The sequence below is a fragment of the Rhagoletis zephyria genome, unplaced genomic scaffold, assembly GCF_001687245.7.
Source record: "Rhagoletis zephyria isolate East Lansing unplaced genomic scaffold, Rhagoletis_zephyria_1.1 Rzeph_scaffold_04379, whole genome shotgun sequence".
NCBI classification, from domain to species: Eukaryota; Metazoa; Arthropoda; class Insecta; order Diptera; family Tephritidae; genus Rhagoletis; species Rhagoletis zephyria.
This window is the reverse complement of record NW_016161462.1, coordinates 25,616-51,179: the sequence shown is the minus strand read 5'-3', so window position 1 is coordinate 51,179 and position 25,564 is coordinate 25,616. Positions and strand designations below refer to the sequence as shown.

General features: G+C 34.2%; 1 protein-coding gene across 1 annotated transcript; it reads right to left on the bottom strand.

The window, feature by feature from the left end:
• Positions 1 to 879: 879 nt before the first annotated feature.
• Positions 880 to 24,208, bottom strand: E2f1 (E2F transcription factor 1). Its single transcript, XM_017626041.1, is given in 5 exon segments — positions 880 to 1,283; positions 11,573 to 12,505; positions 12,586 to 12,808; positions 21,837 to 22,694; positions 22,785 to 24,208. Coding segments are annotated over 5 exon segments (2,628 nt in total). The 5' UTR covers positions 23,286 to 24,208; the 3' UTR covers positions 880 to 1,170.
• Between the last annotated feature and the right edge of the window lie 1,356 nt (positions 24,209 to 25,564).

Genomic DNA, 25,564 nt, shown 5'->3' with positions numbered 1-25,564 from the left:
TGTTTTTAACAAAGTTTTGAAAACAATTTATAGGTTATTGTAAAAAAAAAATAAATTTTTAATTTAAAAAATACTTTATAGCGTTACAGTTTCGTGTAAAAAATCAAATTTAAAATTTTCACTGCGCTAATTGGCAGCGTTTTTTTTGTTATTTGGGCTGCTGCTTGTTTTGTGGTGTGTTTTACATTTTTTACACTGATTTTATCGTTTTCTTTTTTACGTTTATTGGCGGCGATTCAGCTTGCTTTGTAGATCGTTCATGAATCTAAATAAATACTTTCTGTTTTCTATTTATTTTTTTTTTTTTAGTTTATTTCAATATTTTTTAGCTTTCTACCTAAAACAATTTCTACGCAACTGTTACTGCGCATTAATTACAAAATTTTTGGAAGTTTAGTTTTGCGGGGTTTAAAAAGTAGCTTTTAGTGTTGTTGTTGTGTATCCGTGTGTGTGTGTGAAGTCGTGTGAACTGTATTAGTTTCATATTTTATTATTATTATTATTTTTTAATTAATAATTACAATTACGAATATCTATTTTAGTTTGTTTTTAATGTATGTATGTATGTATATACGCACGCATGTATATAAAGAAATATAATTAACGTTAAATAAGAATGAACTGTATGCGTGTGTGTTTGTGTATCTGCGTTGCGCGCCGCACTTTCCCTCAAACCTATTGAAACTTTCCTGTTTGCTTCAAACACAAATTATTATACATTAGGCTTTTCTGCTATATATTTATTTGCGTGTATGTATGTATTATGGGGTATGCGAGAGTTTTCGCTTTTATTTTATTTATTACCGCTTCTTTCCGTATGTATGTATTAACAATTATTAATATCTATGTATATGTATATATATAAAGTATATATGTATTTATATAAAGAATATATTTATAAATTTTAAATTAGTTTTTTTAATAATAATTTTTAATAATTATAATAATATTACTTCGTTTTCCATTCAGTAGCATACAGAAGTTGTTAATTTATTTAATTTTTTGCAGTTTGTGTTTTTATATATTTTTTATTGGTGGTTGTGAATATCTCTACACATACACATTGAATTTATTATTTATTTGTATTCTTGCTTAAAACACTATTTCCTTTGATAATTTTTTTTTTATAATTATACTTTTGTATTTATTACTATTTGTATATTTAAAATTTTAGGCAAAGTCATTAAACAACTCGATAAGACCCTCGGTTTGATCCAGTGAAAAGTTGTAGTCGACATCGAGCGGTGGTTCAATGGGTAGGAACGGTGGCAGATCATCAAAGTCTATTGCGGTGTGTGGCGTGGAGGTGAGGAGCCAAGAGTTGAGATGAAATTAAAATTGGAAAGAGCAAATTTGTAAATATTTGAATAAGTATGTATATATATATATTTTTGAATGATGTCTATGTATAATCGACAAATGGTTGGAATCCACCATTTTTGATTTGAATGAATTTTGATATACCGAAGTTCTGCCAAAGCGGGGGAAAAAATTCGACAGTTCCAAATTTCCCGGATTTTGCAAGTTTATTTTTGAATATCTCAAAAACTATAATAGTTACAAAAATGTGGTTATGGTTTCGTTTCAAAGATGTTATTTAGGGCTGTATAAATAAAACCTATAGAATTTTGAAATTAACAAAATCGTGAAAGCAAAAAACTTATAAAAATGTTTGTCAGAATTTTTTTTTATACTCCAACTAATCCTAAAAGATCCTAAAATTTTGAAGTTTTTTTTTTAAGATATACATGGACATTGAAAAAATTTTTGGTTTGCTAAATTCTAAATAAAGTTATGTTAAACAATGTTTTTCAATTTAAATTTATTTTTAATCTAAAGTTAGAGCAATAACATATTTTTTTCAAATTAAAAAATTCATATCTCAAAAAAAAATATTTTCTGATGAGTTAGAGGTATCGTATAAAAAAAATGGAGCCAAAAATATAAGTTTTTGACTTTACGATTTTTTAAATTTCAAAATTCTATACCTTTAATTTTTCGATTTTTGTAAATATGTATATGTATGTATGTATATATTTATAACTTGAAAAATCCCGGAATTCGCGAAATTTATAATTTTGCCCAACTTTCAAAAAAAAATTTTAATTTTTTATATGATAAAAGAAAAGTTCTGACCAAAATTCATGCAAATCAAAAATGGTCGATTCCAACCATAGGTCGATTTGACATGTATTGATCCGCAGTATAATACTTCTTAAATATTTGGGAAAAAGTTTGCAAGTACTTAGTAGTTATGTATTAATATTGAAATCCATCAGAAAGCTTAGTTGGTATTTCGTTTGTTAGTTAGATATGTGTGTATGTATATATGTATTAAGAAAGAAAAGCATATTACTTGTGAGGAAACTTGTGAATTTATTTACTATGCATGTGCGATTAATCAATTAATCGAAGCTGATTAATCGAAATCTGATTAATTAATTAATCAACGAAATCAATTTTTATTAATCAAAGTGATTAATTTCTCGATTAATTTTATTTTTATTAATCAGAATTTAATCAATTTTATTAACCAGAATACTGATTAATCATAAGCTGATTAATCGAAAACCTAAATAATGGCTGCTTTATTTTTTTATATAGAAAAAAATGTGTACACATACAAAAATATATGAACATACATAAGTACATAAGTATGTATATATTTTTTCATTTCAATGAGCAGCATAGTAATGTACTCGTCTGGCATTCTATTTTTGTTAATAAGAAAAGTATTGTATGCAAAACATCGTTCGACAGTAAATTTTACACAAAAAAAATCGTATATATTCGCGAAACTATGAACCAAATATAGTAAAACCGCGTTTTTAATTTTTTTCTCTGACGTCCAGATTTTTTTTTGAAGGACTTTGAAATTTGGAAAATATAATTATTTCAAACAATTATTTAAAAAATTCAGTGCAATGTAGAAAAACAACTGCTATCAAATTAAAGAAAAAATTCTGTAGAATTAAGGCCGATTAAATTTTTTGGTGCGTAAGGACGATTACATATTGAAAATGTCTTTTTCACATTTTACAATAATTATTTTCGAAAAAAATATATGTTAAGGACTAATACATACATACACATACATACATACATATCTTCGAATTTCGTCCTTCTAACTTTATACGCTTAAAAAAGTAAAACTGATTAAATGAACATTTTCAATACCCATTTGCCCTTGCGAACCAAAAAATTTTAATTTTTTTCATTCTACAGAATTTTCTCTTTCATTTGGTGCCCATACAGTTTTTCTACAGTGGAATGCATTTTTTAAATAATTTTAGGAATTAATCAAATCTTTGAAACTAGTAAGATAATAATTGAAGAGTTAAAAAAATGTTGCTGGCCGTGAGATTCGAATCCTCGGCCTCGCGGCTTGCATAAGCCGCAATACTGCAGTCTGTTGGATTACAATTTTCGTCAGGTGAACTCCGCCGTTAATCCGGATTAACGTTGTCGTCTGTCTATGTTTTAACCTAATTTATGTATCTATATGAAGTTACATTAATATATACAATTCAAAATTATTTTCGGCATTCAAAACTTCTTTTTATTCGGGGATCTGAAGGCTATGGACAATATTTTTATAATAGGACGCAAGCATTCAATTTAATATTTATTTAACAAAAAATATTTATTTTAACAAAAAAATTCTACTTCTTCGATACACCAACTTAACTTTAAAATGGTTGTTTTTATAAATAAAGCTAGCATTAGTAATAACATAGTTAATTTTTATATTATGAATATAATGAATAAGTGTTTTACAAGTATAATTAATTACACAAGTCGGCATGAAAAATTGCCTACCCACGGACATTTGAAAACTATTGCAAGAAATTACACAAAATAAGTTAGCTGGAATTTGTTTGATCACATTTGTACATATGTAAAAGTTCTATATTGTTATAGTTTTGCCAAAGGAAAAAAAGTTGAAAATTCGTTTTCGGAAGTTATGTAAAATTTTAAATTTCACAATTTCCGGAATTTTGCTAGTCTATTTTTTTTTTAATTTTAAAAATTATACATAGTGCAAAAATGGTTCTGGTCTCGTTTTAAAAGTGATACTATTTAGGGCTATAAAGAAAATCCATACATCGGGGAAAAACAAAAAAAAAAAAAATACAAAATTTTTAAAGTAAAAAATACAAATCCTGATCTTAAAAATTGCTGAAACTTGCAAGATGTTGTTTTTTTTTAATATATACATATGTACATTAGGGCGGAGTTATTTGGTCGGAGTAAAATTTTCGAAGAAAGTGTATAGCAAATTTAAATTCTACGATTAATTCTAAGAGAAAATGGCTAACAAACTATATACCGAAAATTACGTTTTACCCTGCCAATTTTCAAAAGAAACAGCAGTATATTGTAAGTTTTTTGGTATAAATTTATTTTACTTTGTACCAAAAAACGACCAACATGTTTTTTTTCTCAGTTTTGTGAAGTAGTTTCGTAAATATGAAGAAAACACAAAATTATGTAAATCAAAAATTAATTGGTTCAGAAAAAATTATAATACACTGATTTCTTTTAAAAATTGGGAGGGTCAAACGTAATTTTTGGTATATAGTTTGTCAGCCATTTTTGCTTAAAATCGAACGTAGAATTCGAACATTCCTTACACTTTTTTCGAAATTAAATTAGTATGTATGTACATATATACATTCTTGAATTTCGAAAAAATTGTTTGCAAACTTCAAAGAAAAGTATGCTACACAATTTTCAAAATTCATATATTAAAAAAAAAACACCTGCATGAAAATTTCAGGATCTTTTAAGATCAGTTAGACGTATTGTTTAAAAAAAAGGAATCAAAAATTTATATAAGGTTTTGCTCTAACGATTTTTCTATATTTAAAACCACTGTATTTTATTTTTCGAATGTTTTCTTAATTTTTTTGTATAGCCCCAAATATCGTGAAATTTCGAACTTGGGAAAAAACATTTTTTTTTCCTTTGACAGAACTTTGTTATATGACAAAAAAGAAAGTTCTGACCAAGATACATGCAAATCAAAAATAGTCGATTCCAAATATTGGTCAATTTGAAATAGATTGATCCCCATATTTACATTTGTTATTTGTTAGCGTGTACATTTAAATTGAGCGTTGTATTAGGTAAGTAGTAGTAGTAGAATTGTATTTGTATTGAAATTCACGCCAGAGCTGAATCTCATGGTGCTACAAAATTTCAATCACAATACGTTTACCTTGTCATGGTATGCAATGCAGAACCACGAGAATTCAGTTCCAAAATGAATTTTTCTGAAATGTCCAACTTTTAATTTTTTGTTGTTGTAAACTTTATCGTTTTTCCGATTTACTTCCTTAAAAATTGCGTTCCTTTAAATTCATACATGTGAGTAATTATGTCTATTTACTTATGGCCACTGTTGCATTTATTAATTTTTGTTTTGCACTTTTTTTTTGCTAAAATCGGACTGAGTTTCAAGAAAACTTTAATTGTTCACCAATATGTAAATTTTCATTTTTATGTATATTTAAAAAACTGCATAATAATTAAAAAAAAAAAAACTTCTACAAATTATAAAAATTTATTAATCAGCCCTATTCTGCATTTCGACTCGAATCGAAATTTTCTCCGTTTGGCAACTTTGGTATTCTGCGTTCCGTTTCCTTTCGATCAATCTTCGAAATTTACGATTATACCTATTCTACATTTCGATCGGAGTTCTGTTTTTCTAAGTTGTTTCTATTGTTATTTTCGTGGGTTTACATAATAAAATTTTATAAAAAAATTAAGTAAAATATACTGTGCATGATTGTAAGTCATCATAAATGAATTTTCTCGATTTCTGTGTTTTCGCAGCGGCAATACGGGCAATACGAAAAATTGGCTCAAATATTAGCAACCAAAAGGGATATTGCGCGAGGTTTTCAAAGAGGAAGCACAGGCGTTTTTATTTTCATTATCTATAAATAAGACTGTGAAATGCACTCAATACAATTTATTCTTTTTATATAACATACATTCGTACGTAAAATGTGGAGTTATATAAAAAAGATGTTTTTATTATTGTACTCGTTTTTACTACGATTTGCTATGGAAGGATAAGCTTTGTTCTTCCCCTCCCCCTGACGGCTTTTAAAATCGAATTCATTTGCNATTTGCTATGGAAGGATAAGCTTTGTTCTTCCCCTCCTCCTGACGGCTTTTAAAATTGAATTCATTTGTGTTCAAATCTTCCACTCAGTACTAAATGCAAATGTTGTGGAGTGCTCAAACAACGTTTATAATTTCACTGGCTTTGAGCGGTGAGAATGCAATTCAAGATGAATTTCTTATAATTCTTCACTCATCTGAAAAGGATCAAACATGTCTCTAAATCTCCGCCTTTCAACTTTCGCATTCGCAATCTGGGACTCGTTCTGCTCTTCAAGCAATAGAATTATGTTTCCACTTTAATTAAGAACAAACGAAATTTTATTTTGAAATTAAAATGAGTTAGATATATTTAGTTATTTTAAATATTTACAAAGCTTAACTTCATAAGCTGCTATAGGTTGGTACAATTATTTCTTTTGTTTTGTTTCGATTTCACATGTTCCTAGGCAACCAGCTGATTTCGAAGATGTTTTCGCTCTTCCTCTTCTTCTTTCGATTCGAGCGTAACTGAGAATACCAAATTAGGATTGTAGCGGATCGGAATGCGGGAACGTAATCGAAATGCAGAATAGGGCTGAATAAATCTTCAAATTCTATTTGGAATTTCCACTCGGCATTGAAATTATAAAAAATGTGTGTAAATAAAAAAAAAAAAGATTGAAAACTGAATTAATGACTTGGCTCTTATTATGAGTTGCATTCGATTTTCGATCTTCGATGGTTATCGAAGATCGAATGAGAAATTCGTATTATGAGCTATGTAACCGTGCCGAAATTTTCGTTGCGTATCGAATTTTCTGTCGAATGAAATTTTGCCTTCGATGCTGTAGCAAAATGTGAGAAAATTGCGAAAAATGAATAATTTTGCGTTTGTTTTTTTACTTTTTGGTGGCTAGACACTAACACCCCTATTGCGAGTATCGACTAGACATAGATAAACGACTATTATTCGATTTCCCGTTCCGTTCGGTCGGCACTTTCGAACACAGTCGAAGATCGAATGCAACTCACAATAGGGGCCCTTATTACACATCACAACAAAATTTCAATAATTGCATATGACACACGCAGTGGTGACCACTGTATGATTTTTTTTTTATTGGCCCTAGTTTTTGAGATTTTTGGAAGTTAAATGGTCAAAAAATTAATTCTTTAAATTTTTCGAAATTTTCTACATTATAAAATTATAAAATGAAAACTGAACTATCAGGCTTTAAGTTCCAAAGGTAAAAAACTAGTTTGTCGAAAGTTATTAACGTGCTGACAACCGATACTTTTTAGTTATCAACTTTGTCATTAAAATGTTTCGTAATTTTCTGCCCAGTGGAGATCTGGTATTAAAATAATTTTTAAAGACAAAACAAATTAAACAGCATTAGGGGTTCAACACTTTAAAGAAAAAAATGCGTTTGACTTTTTTGAATCGCTGTGACACTCTTCCTCCATTTTCAATTGAATATGTTCATTATGCCGGGTTTTCACAGGGCAATAAATGATAAATATTTTTTAGACAAATTTGGATGCCAAATAGTATGTACCTATGTTAATAAAAGTAGTCATTAAGTTTGTTTCCAAATGTTTTATTTATTTCGTTTTGTTTTTTTAATGGCGCAAACTTTTTGCATTAAAATAANACAGACGGACAGACGGACATGGATAAATCAACTCAGCTCGACGTTCTGATCATATAAGTATACATTTTAATGGGTCTATCTCTTTTTGTTCTGGTACTTACAAACATCGGACCAAAGTTATAATACCATTTCATGCTCATGAAAGGTATACAAATAAATTGTCCTTGAAAAATTTTATTTTTTTAAAAGGGATATGAGATAATGTGCTTTAATAAAATTCCACAGATAAACATATTTAACCACGTGCTATGTGGTATAAAATTTAGTTTAGTTAATTTTTTACTTTTTAAATAATTTAAAATTTTAAAATTAATATTAAAAGAAAAAAAATTTAAATTGTTTGGAATTATATTTTTAGATAAAGTAAAATAAATTAAGTTTTAGATTACGTAAACTTAAACTTTCTTGGGTTAAAAAAATTACAAAACTCTACTTTTTTTTGTCCAGCGCAGGAGCCTAGCCAAATCATACAGATTTTGGTTCGCTAAGTCAGAATCTTTAATCAGAAGTTAAATGTTGGTTATGTTTTCTTCTAGCCTAATTATTATTGTTATTGTCGGGGATATGTACATTAGGGTGGTTAAAAAAAAAGAAGTCGGAATTGTAATGCTCTCACCCCCTAGGACTGTTCTATATCGAAAAAAAGTATACCCATATTTTTTTATTTTGAAATCAAAAAATATTAAGAGGTCGCTCAAAGCGCTCAAAGTTCCTAATGTATTTTTATATGGGAAAAATACATTTTTTCGTAGAAATAGATATAGATAATATAGAATTCTTTAAAGTCAATATTTTTCGATCGGAAAATTCTGGTTCTCCTCAGGAGACTTTCAGTAATAATACGGAATTGTTTATTTAACCATTATTTGATCNTGCTGCCGGCGAGCGACTTGAGGACCTTGTTGCAGCTCTGTACTTTATTGGCAACTGCGGTAGTGTGCCTGGAGTAGGAGAGCAGGCTATCGAAGGTGACCCCTAAAATTTTCGGGTTAATTACAGTCGGGGTTCCACAAGGTGGTGTTCTCTCCCCCAGAAGCTGGTTTTCAATTCCTTATTTTTATGAAAAAAAGAGGCTGCATTAAAATACCTTTTAAACATTTGAACTAGTCTCGAATAGTTCAGAGCGAGTCCCGAAAAAGTTGTGAACCAGTCCCAAAGGGTCCTAAATAGCCCCAAAATGGTCACGAACAGGCCGCGAAACGGTCGAAAAAGTCGTGACCTTGTCCCGAAGTGTTATCGAACTTATAAATCCCAAAATGATCCCGAACTAGGCCAGAAATGGCACTTAACTAATCCTGAGCTAGTCCCGAAATGTTTCTGAACTAGTCTCAAAATGGTCGTGAACTAGGTCTTGAAGAGGTCCAGAAATGATCCCGATTTAGACCCGAAATGTTTCTTTGTTATAGTTACAAATCTTTTGCTGGGTTAACGCAAATTTTAGCCTTACCGAGAGCTAAGATGTATACACATAAAAAAAAAAGAAGTCATCTGTTCTAACGCTACCTACACCAAAAGTAATATTCATGGCTATATTCCAGTATTCGGCGGATGCCAGTCGTAAAAACTACGATTCGCATTGTCGATAATAAGCGATGGTGAAGAATTAGATGCGCGCGAATGGCATCCGTCGGATACAAGAATAGCCATGATAACCTATTTAAGTAAATTGGAAATTAAAAAATTTTTAAAAGTGTTATTTTTACAAGAAAATTCAAATTTGGACTGAGTTCTCGGTTTAAATGATTTGAAAACAAATAATATAGTGCATACACATTATGTATACCCAAACATGAAAAACAAAACAAGAACATTGAACAAAAATAATAGAAAAATTATAACTTTATTACACTTTTTAAAAAGGGCCGGAAATAATTTGGTATAATGAACGAAACTGAAAAAAAAATGGAGTTACATGTCATTTCTGAATATCTCGATTTACTAAGCCTGCCGTGGCTCAAAAAACGGTACTGTTCAGGAGCCGCGTTTCAAGTTTTCAATTTACTCCCAGAAAATTACTTACAGATAACAGAGTAATCTGTTTAAAATTTTCGTTTTTTGAGTTATGACAGTCTTTAAGTAAATTAGCGATATTCATTCATATACATACATATGTGTGTATGGATATGTATATGTATGTAATATAAGAAATCCGACACTTTTTGTGAAACATATTTTTTTTTATTAAACAAATATCAACAAATTTATGTACATTATTTGCAAGTATTTTATGTTCCTAGTATGTATGTATGCATGTGCATTGAATATGTGCATATATGAGTGTTAATGTTTGATGTGCAATTTTTAAAAAAATTTTATGAATACATATGTTAGTTTTTATGTTATTATGAGACAATGTGTTGCTTGAAGTGTAATTATATAATAATCAGCGCAGCACGAAATTTCTTTTTGTTACTTTTTTAATATATTTTTTTTGTTCAATTAAAATTTTTGTGCGTTTAAAATTATCCTTTTAATGGTCTTCATTTTCTGTTTTGGTTTTTTTGTTTACTTCATTCGCAATTATTTTCAATTCATTAATTATTTTTCATTTTTGCATTTCAATCGATTGTACTCAAATTTCAGGCTCGTTGTTGAATTTTGAAAAAGCGCTCAGCAAGAACTCAGACTGTGATGCGAAATGAATTTCTGTTGTAAAACGCAAATCACAGCCAGAGCTCCCGTCAAGAGTTTTTCCCGTTGATAATGAATGGCATTGATTGAATGCGTTGTTGATGCGTGTGATGGAACCGAATGAGAAGCGATGTGAAAATGTACAGCGTGGCGATGACTAATTGTTATACAGTTATTTTTTCAAATAAGAGGGTCCTTTACAGATTTTGCGAAGAAAGTATATCATTGCTAATTTTGTACATATTTTAGTTGAGTTTTTGTAAATGGTTTTAAAATTTTATTCTTTATTTGAGTATATTCGATTGCTGAGTATGAGGCCTTATGTTAGACAAAATTGGGAGTACAAAATACTCAGAATGGAAGAAATTAGCTTATGGATACAGAAGATATGGAATAATTTAACCGATGAAACTTGCGTGCCGCTTGCGATTTTCGCTCAAAGCATTTACCGCTGGTAAACCCAAATAAATGTTAAAATTTAAAAACAAATTAATAAATTTAAAGTAAAATAAAATTAACAATAAAATACTTTCTTCGCGAAATCTATAAAGAACCCTTTTATTAAAACAAAATCTGATATTTGTCGCCACGCTGTATATAGCAATGTAAGCGTACCTAAAGAAAAAAAAAACACTGCAGCTGCCAACAATTGCGTTAACTCCAAAATAGTTTTGTCTGGTTTCTCTTACAAAGTTATTAGGTTTTTAACGTTTTCTTCTTGGTTTATTGTAGATGCATGATAAATAGCAACAAAACTTATGAGAGAATACGAAAATGTATGAAATGCATGCANTACAAAGTTATTAGGTTTTTAACGTTTTCTTCTTGGTTTATTGTAGATGCGTGATAAATAGCAACAAAACTTATGAGAGAATACGAAAATGTATGAAATGCATGCATTTTTTTTTTATAAAAAGGAAAGGTTACCAGGATTAACGCTCAAATGCAGTTGGTTTCGTATTCCAAAACAAAGAAAAAGTTAGAATAGCTGAACATAGCGAACGAGACCACACTTTCTGTTAAGCATAAAAAGCTGCGAACTGCATTTGAGTTTAAACCATGTAAGAATAAGCACTTTCTACCAAGAAAATAAACCCAAACTGCTACTACTACTACTACTACTACTACGTTGCCAAATAAAATTACTAAAACGTTAAACATTTGCTTACAGTTCGGCAATGGGCCCGGACTCAGTAGATTCAGCGAATTCGAAATGAGCGCGTTCCGGACGCCTGTGCTGCCATTCGAATCGCCCATGTGCGCCAAGTGCGAGTCCATACGACCGATGCCGCCACTATCGCTGCTGCAATGTCGACTGCCAACGATGCCGGCACCGCCAAACATTGAGGGTGTGTGCGTTATTGGCATTGACGATGACGCCGACGCCGCCGCTGACGTCGATGCTGACAATGAAGTACCAGCAGCATCAGCGCTATTTTCACTTTGCCGACTATTATTCGCTGCAGCGTCTACAGCTGAGGACGAGGACAACGACGACGATGTTATCGTGGACGTGTTTGCCGCCGCTCCCGCTGCCGTCGCTGATGTTGTGTCCTCAGCTGCTTCCTGCCCTTCCATTGCACTATTCACCATGGATACCTCCTCGTTTTTAAGACCTGACTTCCTATTGTTACTACAACTATTAAGCGTATGGTTTGTTTAATCACTATTCTGTTGCTGCTGCTGCTGCTGCTGCCGCTGACTACCGCTACCGCTACCACCGCCATACGCACCACCCAGCTTACGTCTGCCGAACAGTTCACAATCGAAATCTTGCTCGTAAATGCGTTCGGCTTCCGCTTGCGTCAGCACTGGCCGCGTTAAGGTGGGCTGTATATTGTAGTCGCTCGATTGCTGATGCTGTTGTTGAGTATGGTAATTGCCAGCGATATCAGAATTATAATCCGTTGTATCACCGCCGATACTACCACCACCAGTACCACCATCAGCCGAACCAGCAGCAATTTGACGTGCGGCATCTTCAATTGATTTACTGAGATTTCGTTGTGCTGAACGTGCGACGACGGTTGCTGCACTGCCGGGATATGTATTGCCCGTTGACGTGCTTGAGGACGTCTTTGACGCTGAGAGTGGGGGTAAACCTGACGTGATGAATATAAATAAAACAACAATAATAAGTATAATGTACTACACATGTAATGATTACGCGCTGGGCAATTACCTAGACGCATACGTTTATCGTCATCGAGACTAGGTGTCAACCGACTGATATCGTTGAACAGTGGATCGTTGAATTGATGCGGCTGCTGGCGATATGGCGGGGCGGCGGGCGATGAGAATGTTGGCGAATTTTCGGGTGAATTGTCGTGACAGAGAAATACGTTAATTTCGCCATTATTCTCGGCTTTAACGTAGATCTCGCGTGGACAAAGTGTGTCAGGTAGCTGCAGGGAAAGCGAAGAGAAAAAAGGCGTATAAATTAGTAATACAATCAAAATATGTAATCACAAAATAAAATATGAACTGTAGAAGTAACTGTAAAATTAAATCACAAATAATAAAATATTTCTTTTTTTAATTAATTTCTACTTATTTTCGGCGGCAACTAACTTCCAGTGATTGACTTCACACACCAAAGTTCGCACCAAAATGATGAGTACGAAAATAGCCGGCGACTATTTCAGGTCTAAGTATACGCGCGAATTTTTACGCGCCGCTAACGACTGTCTGAATGCCGACAATTGCTGCTGCTTCTTGTTATTTAGACTGTCTGGTTTGGCACATACCTACAAACTCACAAGTATCTATACGCATTTTTAGGATTCGTATACATACTTATTTATGTATGTATCTACATACAGTAAACGACTGACAGAACAATCGACGTACGATAAACGCCCACAGAGTTGGTTGACAGTGGCGTAGTTGCATAATTTTGGTATGAGGGCAAGGGAAAGAGAACAAAAGAAACGTTTTCTCGACTGACGGGTACCTATACGTAACCGGAACAAATCAGATTTATGTCTGACCTAGCGCTGTCAGTCCAGCAGCATTACCCAAATCACCTTGGGGAATTCGTATGCTGTTACAACAACAACAAAGCAAAAGGAAGGAAAGGAGAGGACAAAATGTAGTGANAAAAAAAAAAAAACACAAATAACAAAAAGCGCCAATAAATAAATATTCGGCGCGCGTACATTTTACTAACTGTTTGCCCAATCTTCCCTCCAATTTGTGCAGGAACTTACAAGTTTCCCCCGCCTCCAACGGCAAATGTTTTCGATAAGCTTTTTTATGGCAGAAATGCACGCGGACAATACTAATACATAGTAAGAAGACTTAAAAAACAAAAAATACTGTAGGGTAAATCTCAAGGTTTGAAATTACACAAAAAACGCTGAAACACCTAAATTTTTGAGGCGTAGATTACAAATCTGTATTCCGTTTTTCTAGAAAAGGTAATTTTCCCAAGATGTGTATTTTTATTTTTATGAAAACAAAGATAAAACTTTATTATGGACAAAATTAAACAAGTATCTAATGAAAAAAAAAATTAAGACAATTTTTTGTGCAATTTTTTCTTTCCTTTTAAGCACATATTCCACTTTCTAAATATGAAAAAAAAAAATCGGACCATATATAGGGATTTTGCAAATATCTCGACTCCTGCGCCTCCTATTATGGCATATTTTTGTAGAGTTATTCCTTTTCATGCAAGTAATATACATTCTCAATATGAACCATTGTGGGACCGTAAAGACGGTTTTCAAATATCTCGATACTTAAACCACTTAGTGCCTCGGGAAGTTGGTTAAAAATGTATTCAAAAATTTGATTACACACAGGTGAAACATAATACAAGTTTGTAAAAAATAACAGACTGGCTTTTTGCCGGTGCTTTTACACAAAACCAAACTTCTAACGAATAAAATCGATGCAGAAATAAAATAGTTGTAAATGGTCAAGTGAAAATGCGTAAATTTTTTCAGTTTGAAATATGAGCAGGCAAGAAAGTTACTCATACGCCATGTAGGAGTACATATGATATTTTTTTTTGTAATTTTCCCTATTCAAGTTTGGATTTTTTTCATTTACAATTTAACTTAACTTAAACTTAAAACGAAAATATCTTGACCTAGAAAAAAACGTTATACAGATCTGTAATCTACGAGCCAAAATTAAGTTAACGTGTCTCGGCGGGTATTTTAGCGTTCCTACAGTGTAATCAGAGACAAAAAAAGGATAGAACAAGAATAAATTGGTAGCGCAAATTTGAGCTGCCAAACCCCCATTTTTCGCTGGCGTACAAACACATAGGCCACTGTCGCACACACATGCGACGACAGGCAGTCAACGTCTGCCACATTGCCTTGGATATAGTAAATGAAAAATCTTCCTTATGACCATTTGACCAACGATGTGCTGCCAAAATGACAAATATATGTTTGCGTTATTCAACAACAACAAATTAAATATAGTTATGGACTTTCTTTTTAGAAACGACTAAACAAGTTTAGAAGTTTTTGTGATCAGTGCAGCAAGTTGCTTGTGGGCGTTGAATTGAGTGATGGTTTTTAAATTTTTTGTTTATTGATGAATCTTTACTGGACTTTCTTTTCACTTAAGAGACGAAACTTTTTATTAAGGCAATATAAATGAGTATTTTTTATTAAAAAAATTCTAACACGAGATAAGTCATTTTTTCACACATATGCACATATTTATGTACATATGTACAGCTATCTAAATAAATAATTAAATGTACATATGTACACATTTTCGTATAAGCGTGCTTTTATTTTTAGAAATGATATGTCGTATTTGCGCTAAGGCAACTAAACTCGCGCATCGTTCGTGTTTTGTTGTGATTTGTATTTCATTTTATTTGTGGCGCTATTGCTGCTTTTGGCCGCCAATAAAGCTGCATCAAATTGTGTCTGCACGAGTTTTTGGCCACGCGGCAACAACAACAAGCAATACACGCAGCCAGCTAGCTAGCTGCTCTACGCGCTGGACGGTTGACTCGAATGACAATTTTGCGATTTATTGAGATTGCTGCGTTATTGTTAATGTATGTGTATACATACATATGTATGTATGTACATCTATGCACTCTTGTGGGTGTTAATGCGTTTTAATCACGAAGCAAATTTCAATTTATTACAAATATTTATATGTACATAAATCTGTTTATACGCGTATAAAATTGTAAGTAATTTTAGTTTTCAACAAAATTACGAGTAGTTCTACACTTATAGCACTTAAGCACACAAAATTGTCCGCTTCCAACGAATTTGAAATTAATTTAATTTAATTAATTCTTCAGTGTTCGTTTAATATTAAAAAAAAAACATACTAAATATAAATAGCATAAGCGTTTCAGACAAAAGAATGCAGCCAGTAATGTTGTGCGGCAAATGTGTTGCTTTGACTTTTTTTATTTAATCAAATGAGTAAGCAAAAACAAACAAATAAAATACACAATTCAATTTTGTTAGCGACAACTTTTGCTATGCCTTAATACATTTAAATCTGTCTGGGTAAAATTTCTTATTGCAAGCGAAAAGGACACGAAAATATAGCAACTTGAAATGAAGATGCAAAACATGTGAGGAAGTCTGACACTTTATTAATAATATTTTGCGAATCATGTGTTCTACTTTTTTTTCGTAAAAAATAATACGTTTTTAATCAAAACAGCCTTTATCATATTTGAATAATTTCCTTGTCACTATATGCGTTGTAAAGTTTTTTTTTTTTTAATAGTGAAAAGTTGAATGCATACTATGCTCGGGGTCACACTGGGCGTATGAGTAACATTTTTAGCCTCTCTGACCATACAGCTTTACACCCAGCTATAGTAAACTAGTTATAATTACTGATAGCTACATGTAAATTCGAAATAGTTGCGAAAATATGCAACTAAAATGGATAAATATGCGAAGGCAGTGTCAAACTTATAACACCCGATTTACATGAATCAAGTACTTGAAAGCAATTTTTGCTCATTCTCTTTTGTGTTTTCTATTTGCTTCTACACGCTACAATTCTGTTGAATTCTTTAACTGGGAAACAACGAAAATGTCAAAAGCAAAGCAAGAAAGTTGAAACGATTTGACGGTACATTCGTCCCTTTTCTTCTCACCCCCTCTCTTCGACATGCGAGCAGAATTGAATTCAATACTTGAGCTGTGTAAAAGCAGTCTAAGTATTATCTAGGGCATACGGGGCGTATTAGCAACTTATGTACATACATACATAAGAATATCTATACTGGCTAAGGCTGGAGTTCCGTATATACGAATAGAGTATAAATAACCGATTAATCGAACCTAAAAATTAACAATTGTTCGTGTATTACACTGTGCAACAATTTTTGTTTCATGGAATCTAACGCGGAAGCGACCAACACACATCGATAGTACTTGACTAGGAAAAAAAAACTCTAAAAGCGTTTTGAAATGTCAGATCGCTTTCAAAAGTTATAGCGCGTCAAATTCAGTGTATTTTTCTGCACCAATTTTTTTCATGGGAACTCCTCTCAGAATATTGTAATGGCATAAAGGCATTGAGATAGATATGGATATATATATACATATATAGATGTGTTCAGAAAAGCGAGAAGAATTGATTTAGTCATGTTTGACTGTCCGTATGACCACCTGCCTGTTCTTTCGTCCGTCCGTCTGTCTGTACACATACAACTCGGTACACAGGTTGTTACTACGACAAGTGCTGTTAGTATTGAAAATGGGCGAAATTGGTCAATAACCACGCCTACTTCTCATATAACGACACTTTTGGAAAACCCTAAAAGTCTCATATGCCGGCAATTAATAAAGCGAAGTTATTCAAATTTATTAAGTAGGTTGACTTTAGGGCTTGACAGCAGTTTCTACATAAGGCTTGCAATGTGAGCGTGACGACCACGCCTAATTTAAATCAAATGTTTGTATGTCAAAAACTGCAACATCAAATTTATCCAAATTCAATCACATTTCTCGTGAGTTTATCTCCACATTTTGTAAAAGTGAAGACACCGCGTCCACTTTCNTTGTTTTTCAGCCGCGTAATCGCTATTCGTACCTCGTCATAGTCAGGCGGTGGGACAGCTACTCCATCATCATCGACTGGGGACTCGGGTTCGTCTTCCATATAGAAACTTTAAATATCACACTGACTTATGTACTTGTAAAACTTCAGCCTACAGGTACCAACTGAATCAGACGAGATGAGGTAAACTTTTACTAAACAATAGTAGCGGAAATTTGTTGATGGAGTATGAAGACGTACAAAGAACGAGATGAAGACACGGAAGAGGAAGACAATGAATATCAATAAATTTTGTAATGAAAATTTATTTTATTTTAAATGCAAGAAACAAATTTTTGAACATCAATATCTTTTCAAAGCGAGCTAACTTTGCAAACCCCTTTTAGGCTTTTGCTATTCTAGAACAGTACAATCGACCTGTGTTGGTTGTTTTTCCGTTAGAAAAATGCGTTGCACAGTGTTAATGAATTGTTCTATTTATTAACCGACTACCGGTGAGTTCGATAACCGTACAAGTCCAAAATTTGACATTTTAAGGTAAGATAAGTGTAGCCATTTTGTTTAAAATTTGCCTCTTCATCAACTGAGCTTAAAAACCGTACTAGATACCAAGGCACGAAACTGATTCAAAATCACGTTCCGGTTTCGGTTTTGGTTTCGTTCTTCAAAATTGGTTTCGGTTTCGGTTTTGGATAAAAAAAAAAAAACAAGTCTGACCAAAAAAAAAATATTATTTATTAAATAAATATGTACCTTCCAAGGTTTGTTTTTGGCGAAATTAAATTAAATTATGACAAATTTTAATTCATATAAATAAACCACCTCTGAATCAATTACACAAACTTATAGCCATATTCAACCACATTTGCTTAGATCTAATTGCAGAAATTTGTTTATTATATTATTTTTTATATAATGAGAGTTGTTGCTGATACATAGGTATTTGATATACATATATAAAAGTAAGTGTGAAATTTTGTTTATACTATCTATATATATATATATACAAATAAAATGTTTTCCGTATGACGGCGATGCCTTACCAAACGGCTGAACCGATATTAATTCTGTAAAAAGTACTTTTTTGTTGTTGTTGCCGAAAAATGAAGAATGCTGAGACCTTACGATTTCACAATTTCATAAAGTTTTCCGTATATTGAATGTCACGAAACTACTAAACGTCTGGACCGATTTGGTTCATATTTCAGCCTCTTGAAGGGAAATATTCTGACAAAAAATGTAAACGCTAGATGGCGCCGGGGTCGAAATATTCCTAAAAACTGTATTTATTTGCAGATTTGGCTCATACTTAGAAAACAATTTAGCCAATTGAGAAGAAATATTTGGACTAAAAACTTACACGATAGGTGGCCTTGTGGCCCAGATATCCCCAAAAATTATTTTACGCTAAGAGTAGGATAAATATATTTGTGGAAGTGTGTATGTATGTATGTATGTGCCAGGTTGCAGCCTAAACGGACGTAGTACAGAATCGAACTAAATTTGGACAGAGTATTGCCATGACATCTGGTCCTATAATAGGTAGAAAAAAATCAGAATTCGACAAGGGGGCGTGGCAAATCCCATAGGCGTGAAATTTTTTATCAGAATTGGGTATGCAGGCACAGCTACGGTAGGTGCTAATAGTAAGGTGTATCTGAATGAGTTTAAAAAAGGGGGCGTGACACATCCCCTAGGCGTGGAATTTTTCATCAGCTATAACTTGGAAATCATAAGTCACATGAACTTTGAATTTGGGATGCAGACATATCTATGGTAGGCGCTTATAATAAGGTGTATCGGAATGAGTTTAAAAAAGGGGGCGTGGCACATCCCATAGGCGTGGAATATTTATCAGCTATAACTTCGAAACCATAAGTGACATGAACTTGAAATTTGGTCTACAGGCATATCTACGGTAGGTGCTTATAAAAAAGGTATATATGTAGGAGTTTGTAAAAGGAGGCGTGGCCCGCCACATCCCGGAGTAGTGGACTTTTTATCAGCTATAAATTCGAAAGCATAAGTCACATGTACTTTAATTTGGTATGCAGGCTTAGCTATGGTAGGTGCTTATAGTAGGCTGTTAATTAATGAGTTTGTAAAAGGGGGCGTGGCGCATCCCATAGGCGTGGAATTTTTCATAACATATAACTTCGGAACCATAAGCCCCACGAGCTTGAAATTTGGTATGCAGGTATAGATAAGGTAGGCGCTTATAAAAAGATATATATAAGTGAGTTTTTAAAAGGAGGCGTCGCACATCCCATAGGCGTGGAAGTTTTTTATCAGCTATAACTTTAAAATCATAAGTCACATGAAATTGAAATTTGGTAAGCAGACATATCTTTGGTAGGTATTTATAGTAAGATATATATTAATGGGTTTACAAAAGAGGGGTGTCACATCCACTAGGCGTGGAATTTTTAAATTGCGAACCATAAGTCACATGAACCTGAAATTTGGTATGCAGACATATGTAAGGGAGGTGTTTAGAATAAAGTATATATAAAAATGTTTGTAAAAGGGGGATAAATATGTATTCAACTATCAGACCACTCGGATATTTAAAACCGTGTTTTTTTTTTAACCTTACAGTCTTTAGACCATCTTGAAATGGAAAGATTAAATCATTTTAAACTTTTTCTGAAATAAGCATTCTACAGGAAAAATGCAGCTATACTAAGGGCCGGTTACTCAATGTTTGGTTGACACTAATCTCCGGTTAAGCACAGCTATCGACGTTACCGACTCCCTGTTGTATGCATGGAGTCGAAGAGGTCGACAACGATGTTTAACCGCAGATTAGTATTAACCAGACATTGAGTACCCCGCCCTAAAACAGCTAAGCGAATAGGAAGCTAAACGGAATGTACCATAGTGGGCTAATTTTAATTTAAAAATTCTATTGTTACCTTAATCCAGCTAATACTAATAATGGAAAAAGATTTTTAGTACAGAAAGTGGTGATCAATATATATTATAAGTTAGAAAAAAAAGAAAATAGTTTCTCTTCTCTAATTTATGCTGATCTGAATATTTGTATTACTGTTTTATATTTTGTTTTAATTACCCCAAACGAAGTCGGGTGCTCTGCTAGTATATAATAATAATCGTTTGTTTAAAAAGAGTCACATCTTACTCGCAAAAGCTAACAAATTTATTTAAATATTTGTAGCCCATACAATTGATTAGTTCTTATCAATGAAATCGTATCCACTACATTATACAGCAAAAGTACGATGGTGCTGGTATGTGAAGATCGCATTGGCATCATCGGCCTTAGTACCCGGTTCAACATTCGACGACAGCAGGTTCCGCGTACCGGAACGCCTCGGGTTTTCCCCGCCCAAGGGCTGCTGTTTCGGCGATCTAACCATGTTTAGACCGGTGAACATTTTTAACCGTCGTTCGTCCTGCGGCAACAACTTGCAGTAGGGTTGTTCCCCATCCTTTTCCTCCGGGCTGGCGTCAATCCAAACCCCGGACCAGAATCTATTTTTGCTGCGGAATGGAAGAAGAAGTGGACCACATCTTTTGTGGCTCTATGTAGCTCAAGCCACACTGCCTCCATGGCAACCTACAACTTGCGCATTGCAGCGGTGCTTCCAAACACTCAAACAGCCTAAATGGTTCATCGGAGCTTACCCGAGCAACATAACTCCAAGTAGCACATGTGAAGCAGTAGTGTAATTATACTCGGCATAGAGCGCATAATCTCCCAGAATCAGCTGTTCAGTTTAATCTGTTAATCTGTTCCAGTACTCCACGATTTAGTTACGAATACATAACTGAAGAATGCGTATGCATAGCCTAAATGAAGTCGACACTATTGTTAGGGTATGTACAAGAACGACTTCTCAATAATTCTTGTAAATCTGATGGGTACTGGAACAGATTAACGAGAGCAATGAGAGTGGCATCTCTCATTGAAAATGTCACATAGCGAAAAATACAAATTCTCCCGACTTCGCTGCCATGCCCTGTCATGCGCTGCGTCGGATAATCGCATAAAGCTCATTAAACAGGTTCGATATTTGGCAGTACTCATGTTATGCGCTGCAGTGCTTAACTCTAAATTCAGACCAAGCAAGTCATACAAGTCTACCACATCAGCAAAATTTACCAAATACCGAAAAGCTTCTTGCTGGAACCATCTGCCATTCAAATGCTGCAGATGCAATAATAATCTTCTTTTAAACTGGCAATTCTGCGGACATCCAACAAGTCCAAGTTAAAAAATATATATATATTTTTTGAAACCGGCAATTAAAGAGTCAAGCGTTGTTGTTGTTGTTGTTGTTGTAACAACCTGCCACAGGTGGAATACCTTAACGAAAGATATTCAGCTCATAGCCGCAGTGTCCGTATATACATACATGTGCCTATCGCCTTCGCTATCTTACATTTAATACTCACCACAAGTTTGGCTTCCGGTGGCGCCTTTATGACAATTATTATCTGATCTTTAAACAGATCGACACTTTTCAAATCGGTATGCGTCACATAGGCCAATTGATTGTTATTCGATATTTCGGTACTGAGCTCCTCACGTATCTGATCGATTAACATATTCAATTGATTCTCCTTTTGTTCGAGTCTTTCATTCTCTAGCTGCATGTCACGCGTACGATCTGAGCTCACCAGCGAGTTGCCACATTTCCATTGAATATTGTTCTTCGACTTCTTCTCCAATATGCCAATACCCTCCAGCACATTCGTAATATCGTAGATGCGTCGCTTTTGCACCAGCAATTTGGCTGACGCATCGTTGAGGTCTACGACACCGTCCGGTGAGCCTTGCAGCAAATCGACGAATTTTTTCGTCAATATGCCGAGTGAGGTGTCGGCACGATTACCTTCGGGTGTGCGTTTCGAGGCGGGTAATGAAGAGGCGGATGAGGTTGTGCCCGTTTTGTAAGCAAACGTCGATGAAGTCGACGAGGCAGACGATGGCGGGCGTTGTGGTTGCGGTGAAGGTGTGGCGAAATGCAATGTCGACGCCACCGCCGCTGTTGCCATCACATTTTGATGTTGTGAGCTAGCTAAGCGGTTGTTGTTGCTGTTGTTGCCGCTGCTGCTGCTGCTGCTTGTGCGCACCAACACCGGTTGCTTGGTGGATTTATGTTGGAATTGCTGTGAGCGCGGTGGCTGTTGTTGAACCACCACCACATTGCTGGGCGCAAAATCACCGGCGGACGCTGACTGATGTTTGGCTTGCTTCTTGGGATGACTACTTTGTTCGGCAACAGATGTGGGGTTGCGTCGCTTCACTTGCTGCATGAACGACATGGAATGAGGTGAAAAGAAAAGAAATGCATTAATTAGCACAAGTTATACATATAGTTGTGCAAGTAGGTTGCTCACCTTATAGTACTCCGTTATGTGTGGTGTGGAATCGGCGCTATTCCGGCTCGCCAGCGTGGACGTGTATCTGCCGGTGAAGTGAGATGTCACCGCCGCTGTCGCTGGCGTCGACGTTGTTGCGGACGACGCTGACGTCGATGAGGTTGACGATGCCTGCTTCAGCGTTACACCATAGCCATGATCCAACAGATGCGTCGCAAGTGGCACTGTTGTAGCGCTGCTGATGACTGGCGTCTTTCCACTGCCCTGCATCAGCATCGAAACAGGTGATGACGAGCCAGACGATGATGATGACACAAATGCCGAATTTGAATTGCGCTTCGTACTGCTGGTGCCGCCGCTGGTGCTAACCATGTCGTAGGAGAGTTGCCGCACCGCTGACTTGACAACCATTTGTGGCGTACCATTATTGCTGTTGGTATTGTTGGTATTGTAAGCGCTGCCTGTTGCTGACGTTGTTGCTGTTGTTGTTGCTGCTGTAGCTATGAAATATTTGGGCATGTTTGTGCAGTTTGTCAGTGGGTTTGGACGTTTGAGCGCGGCGTCTTACTGCCTTTCAGCGCAGCGCGACTGGAAGACAGAGGCAACAACAAATACGTGCGGTTTTGTGTGTATATGTGTGTTTCTCTTTCTAGGCTCCAAATTGCGGCACCAGCTTATGCGGTTTCTTCTGCTGAGCTTGTTGGCTTGCTGATTTGTGGACTTGCAGCTTGCCGCCAAAAAGCTATACATTAATTTTAAACTAGATTTTTTCTTTTAACTTATTTCTTTTTTTTTTTTAATGTATTATGTACGTTGTTTGCTGCTTTCGTTTTGCTTTGTTGAGTTTTAGAAACTCTTTACTTAAAAAAATATATGTATGTAGACTATTTTGTTTTACTGTATTTTAAATGTGATATTCACTTCTTATTTCCAAATTTATGTGCACTGCTTCTGCTTTGCTTCTTTATACATATTACTTTTATTTTGGCTTTGCTGGCTTAATTAAGTTTTCTTTTTTCTCCTTTTTCTAGTTTCTACTATCGGCTTTCGGATTTCTACTTTTTGTATTCAGTGCTCAAAATCTCCTTTTTTTACGTGTTCTTTTGTTGCTCTGTGTGCATTGCTCTGGCACTTTCTTTGTTGCTTAGTCTTACTATTTCCGCTTACTTCAATCACCTTCGCTCGCTGTGTCATTCGTTCGTGGCGAGACAGAGAGCTTTGAATTTGTTTAATTACTAATTAAAAAACTTTTTGCTTCTTCATTGATTTAGTACTTTTTAGTTCGAGTGCGTTCTTATGTACTCTTCTTCTTCCTTTCCGTTGAAATATGTACGTCGTTTTTTCTTTGTGATTGTGGTTGTTGTTGTTGTTGCGGCTGATAACTTTTTATTGTACTTAAAATTTTCTTATTTACTAAATTAGCACCTAAAGATTCATTACATCTGAAATGGAAAAAAAAGAAAAAGAGAAGATTTAGGCGTGAAAGTTTAAATGAAAAAGTAAATGTAGACAAGGGTATATTTTTTATTAGGTGTCAGTGTTGCCAACCGGGAAGAATTCCCCAAATTTGGAGGAATTTCAATTTCTTGGGGGAATCGGGGAATGACTTTAAATTTTGAGGAATTCAATATACAAACGATTCTGGTTTGAACATTCCTATTGTGGATAAAATTGCATTTATAAATTACAAATTGTGGTAACAATCTCTCATTTTGTATCGCGGGTTCGAAAAATTACGTAATTGCCTCGTGCAACCATGTGGATATTAAAGAAATTGCAACTTTGTATAGCGACTTTTTTCACTTTTTCACGTTTTCGTTTGACACTCTCTTTTCTCGTTTAGTTTTCGCCACCAAGCCATCGTACTAGCTTTTTATATTATAAACATGAAATGTTGAAAAGACTGTCCTTATTGCATACTTTTTTTTAATAAAAAATGAAGCGCCTTCAATATGTAGCAAAATACATTTTGGGGGAATTTCATAGAGAATAGGGGAATTTTTTAAGGAATTTCGGGGAATTAGCCCCAGGGGAGTTGGCATCCCTGTTAGGTGTACACAAAAAAGGGTGGCAGCTATGTTCGTTCACAAAAGAAATGTTACTAAAAGGTAGCATACAAAAGTTGTTGCATATTTCAAGGAGAAATATTAGTTTTTTATCTTCTGTTGACCTTTACGCTTTTTGTATAATGATTTTGTCTGAGTATACACTGGTGAAATTTTGCGGCGGATAATTTTCTAAAACATTCCAACCCCCTTAGCGACCTCCCAAATTCCATTTTATTCAGACTTTGCAAAACAGGGGTCAAAACGACCCTTGCGGTAGAGCGAGAGAGAAGACAGGTTAAAATGCTCTACAAAATTATTTCTCGTGAAATAGCGAAACTTCTTCAGATTAATTTTTCGCCAACACAGGAAACAGGAAAACAGTTTTTTTTTTTTTTAAAGAGCCATCTTTTGAATCTTGAGAAATGACCAGTTTGTCGTAGAAAAATTACTGATTCGTAATTCGGAAAATTTGCAGTCAGAATTCAAAAGTTGACACTGTGGTCAAGTTTTTACAAGGTTTAACCTTAGCCAATGCATGTCAAATCGGTCAATGGATGAATTTTCGTCAGAATTTTTCTTTTATCATACCTGCCAAAGGAAAAAACTTAAATTCTTTTTTTAAAGTTATGCAAAATTAGAAATTTCACAACTTCCGGGATTTTACAAATTTATTTTTTGAATATTTCAAAAACTATTATAGTATCAAAAATAGTTCTGGTCTCGTTTTAATGGTGGTGTAAAGAAAAAACA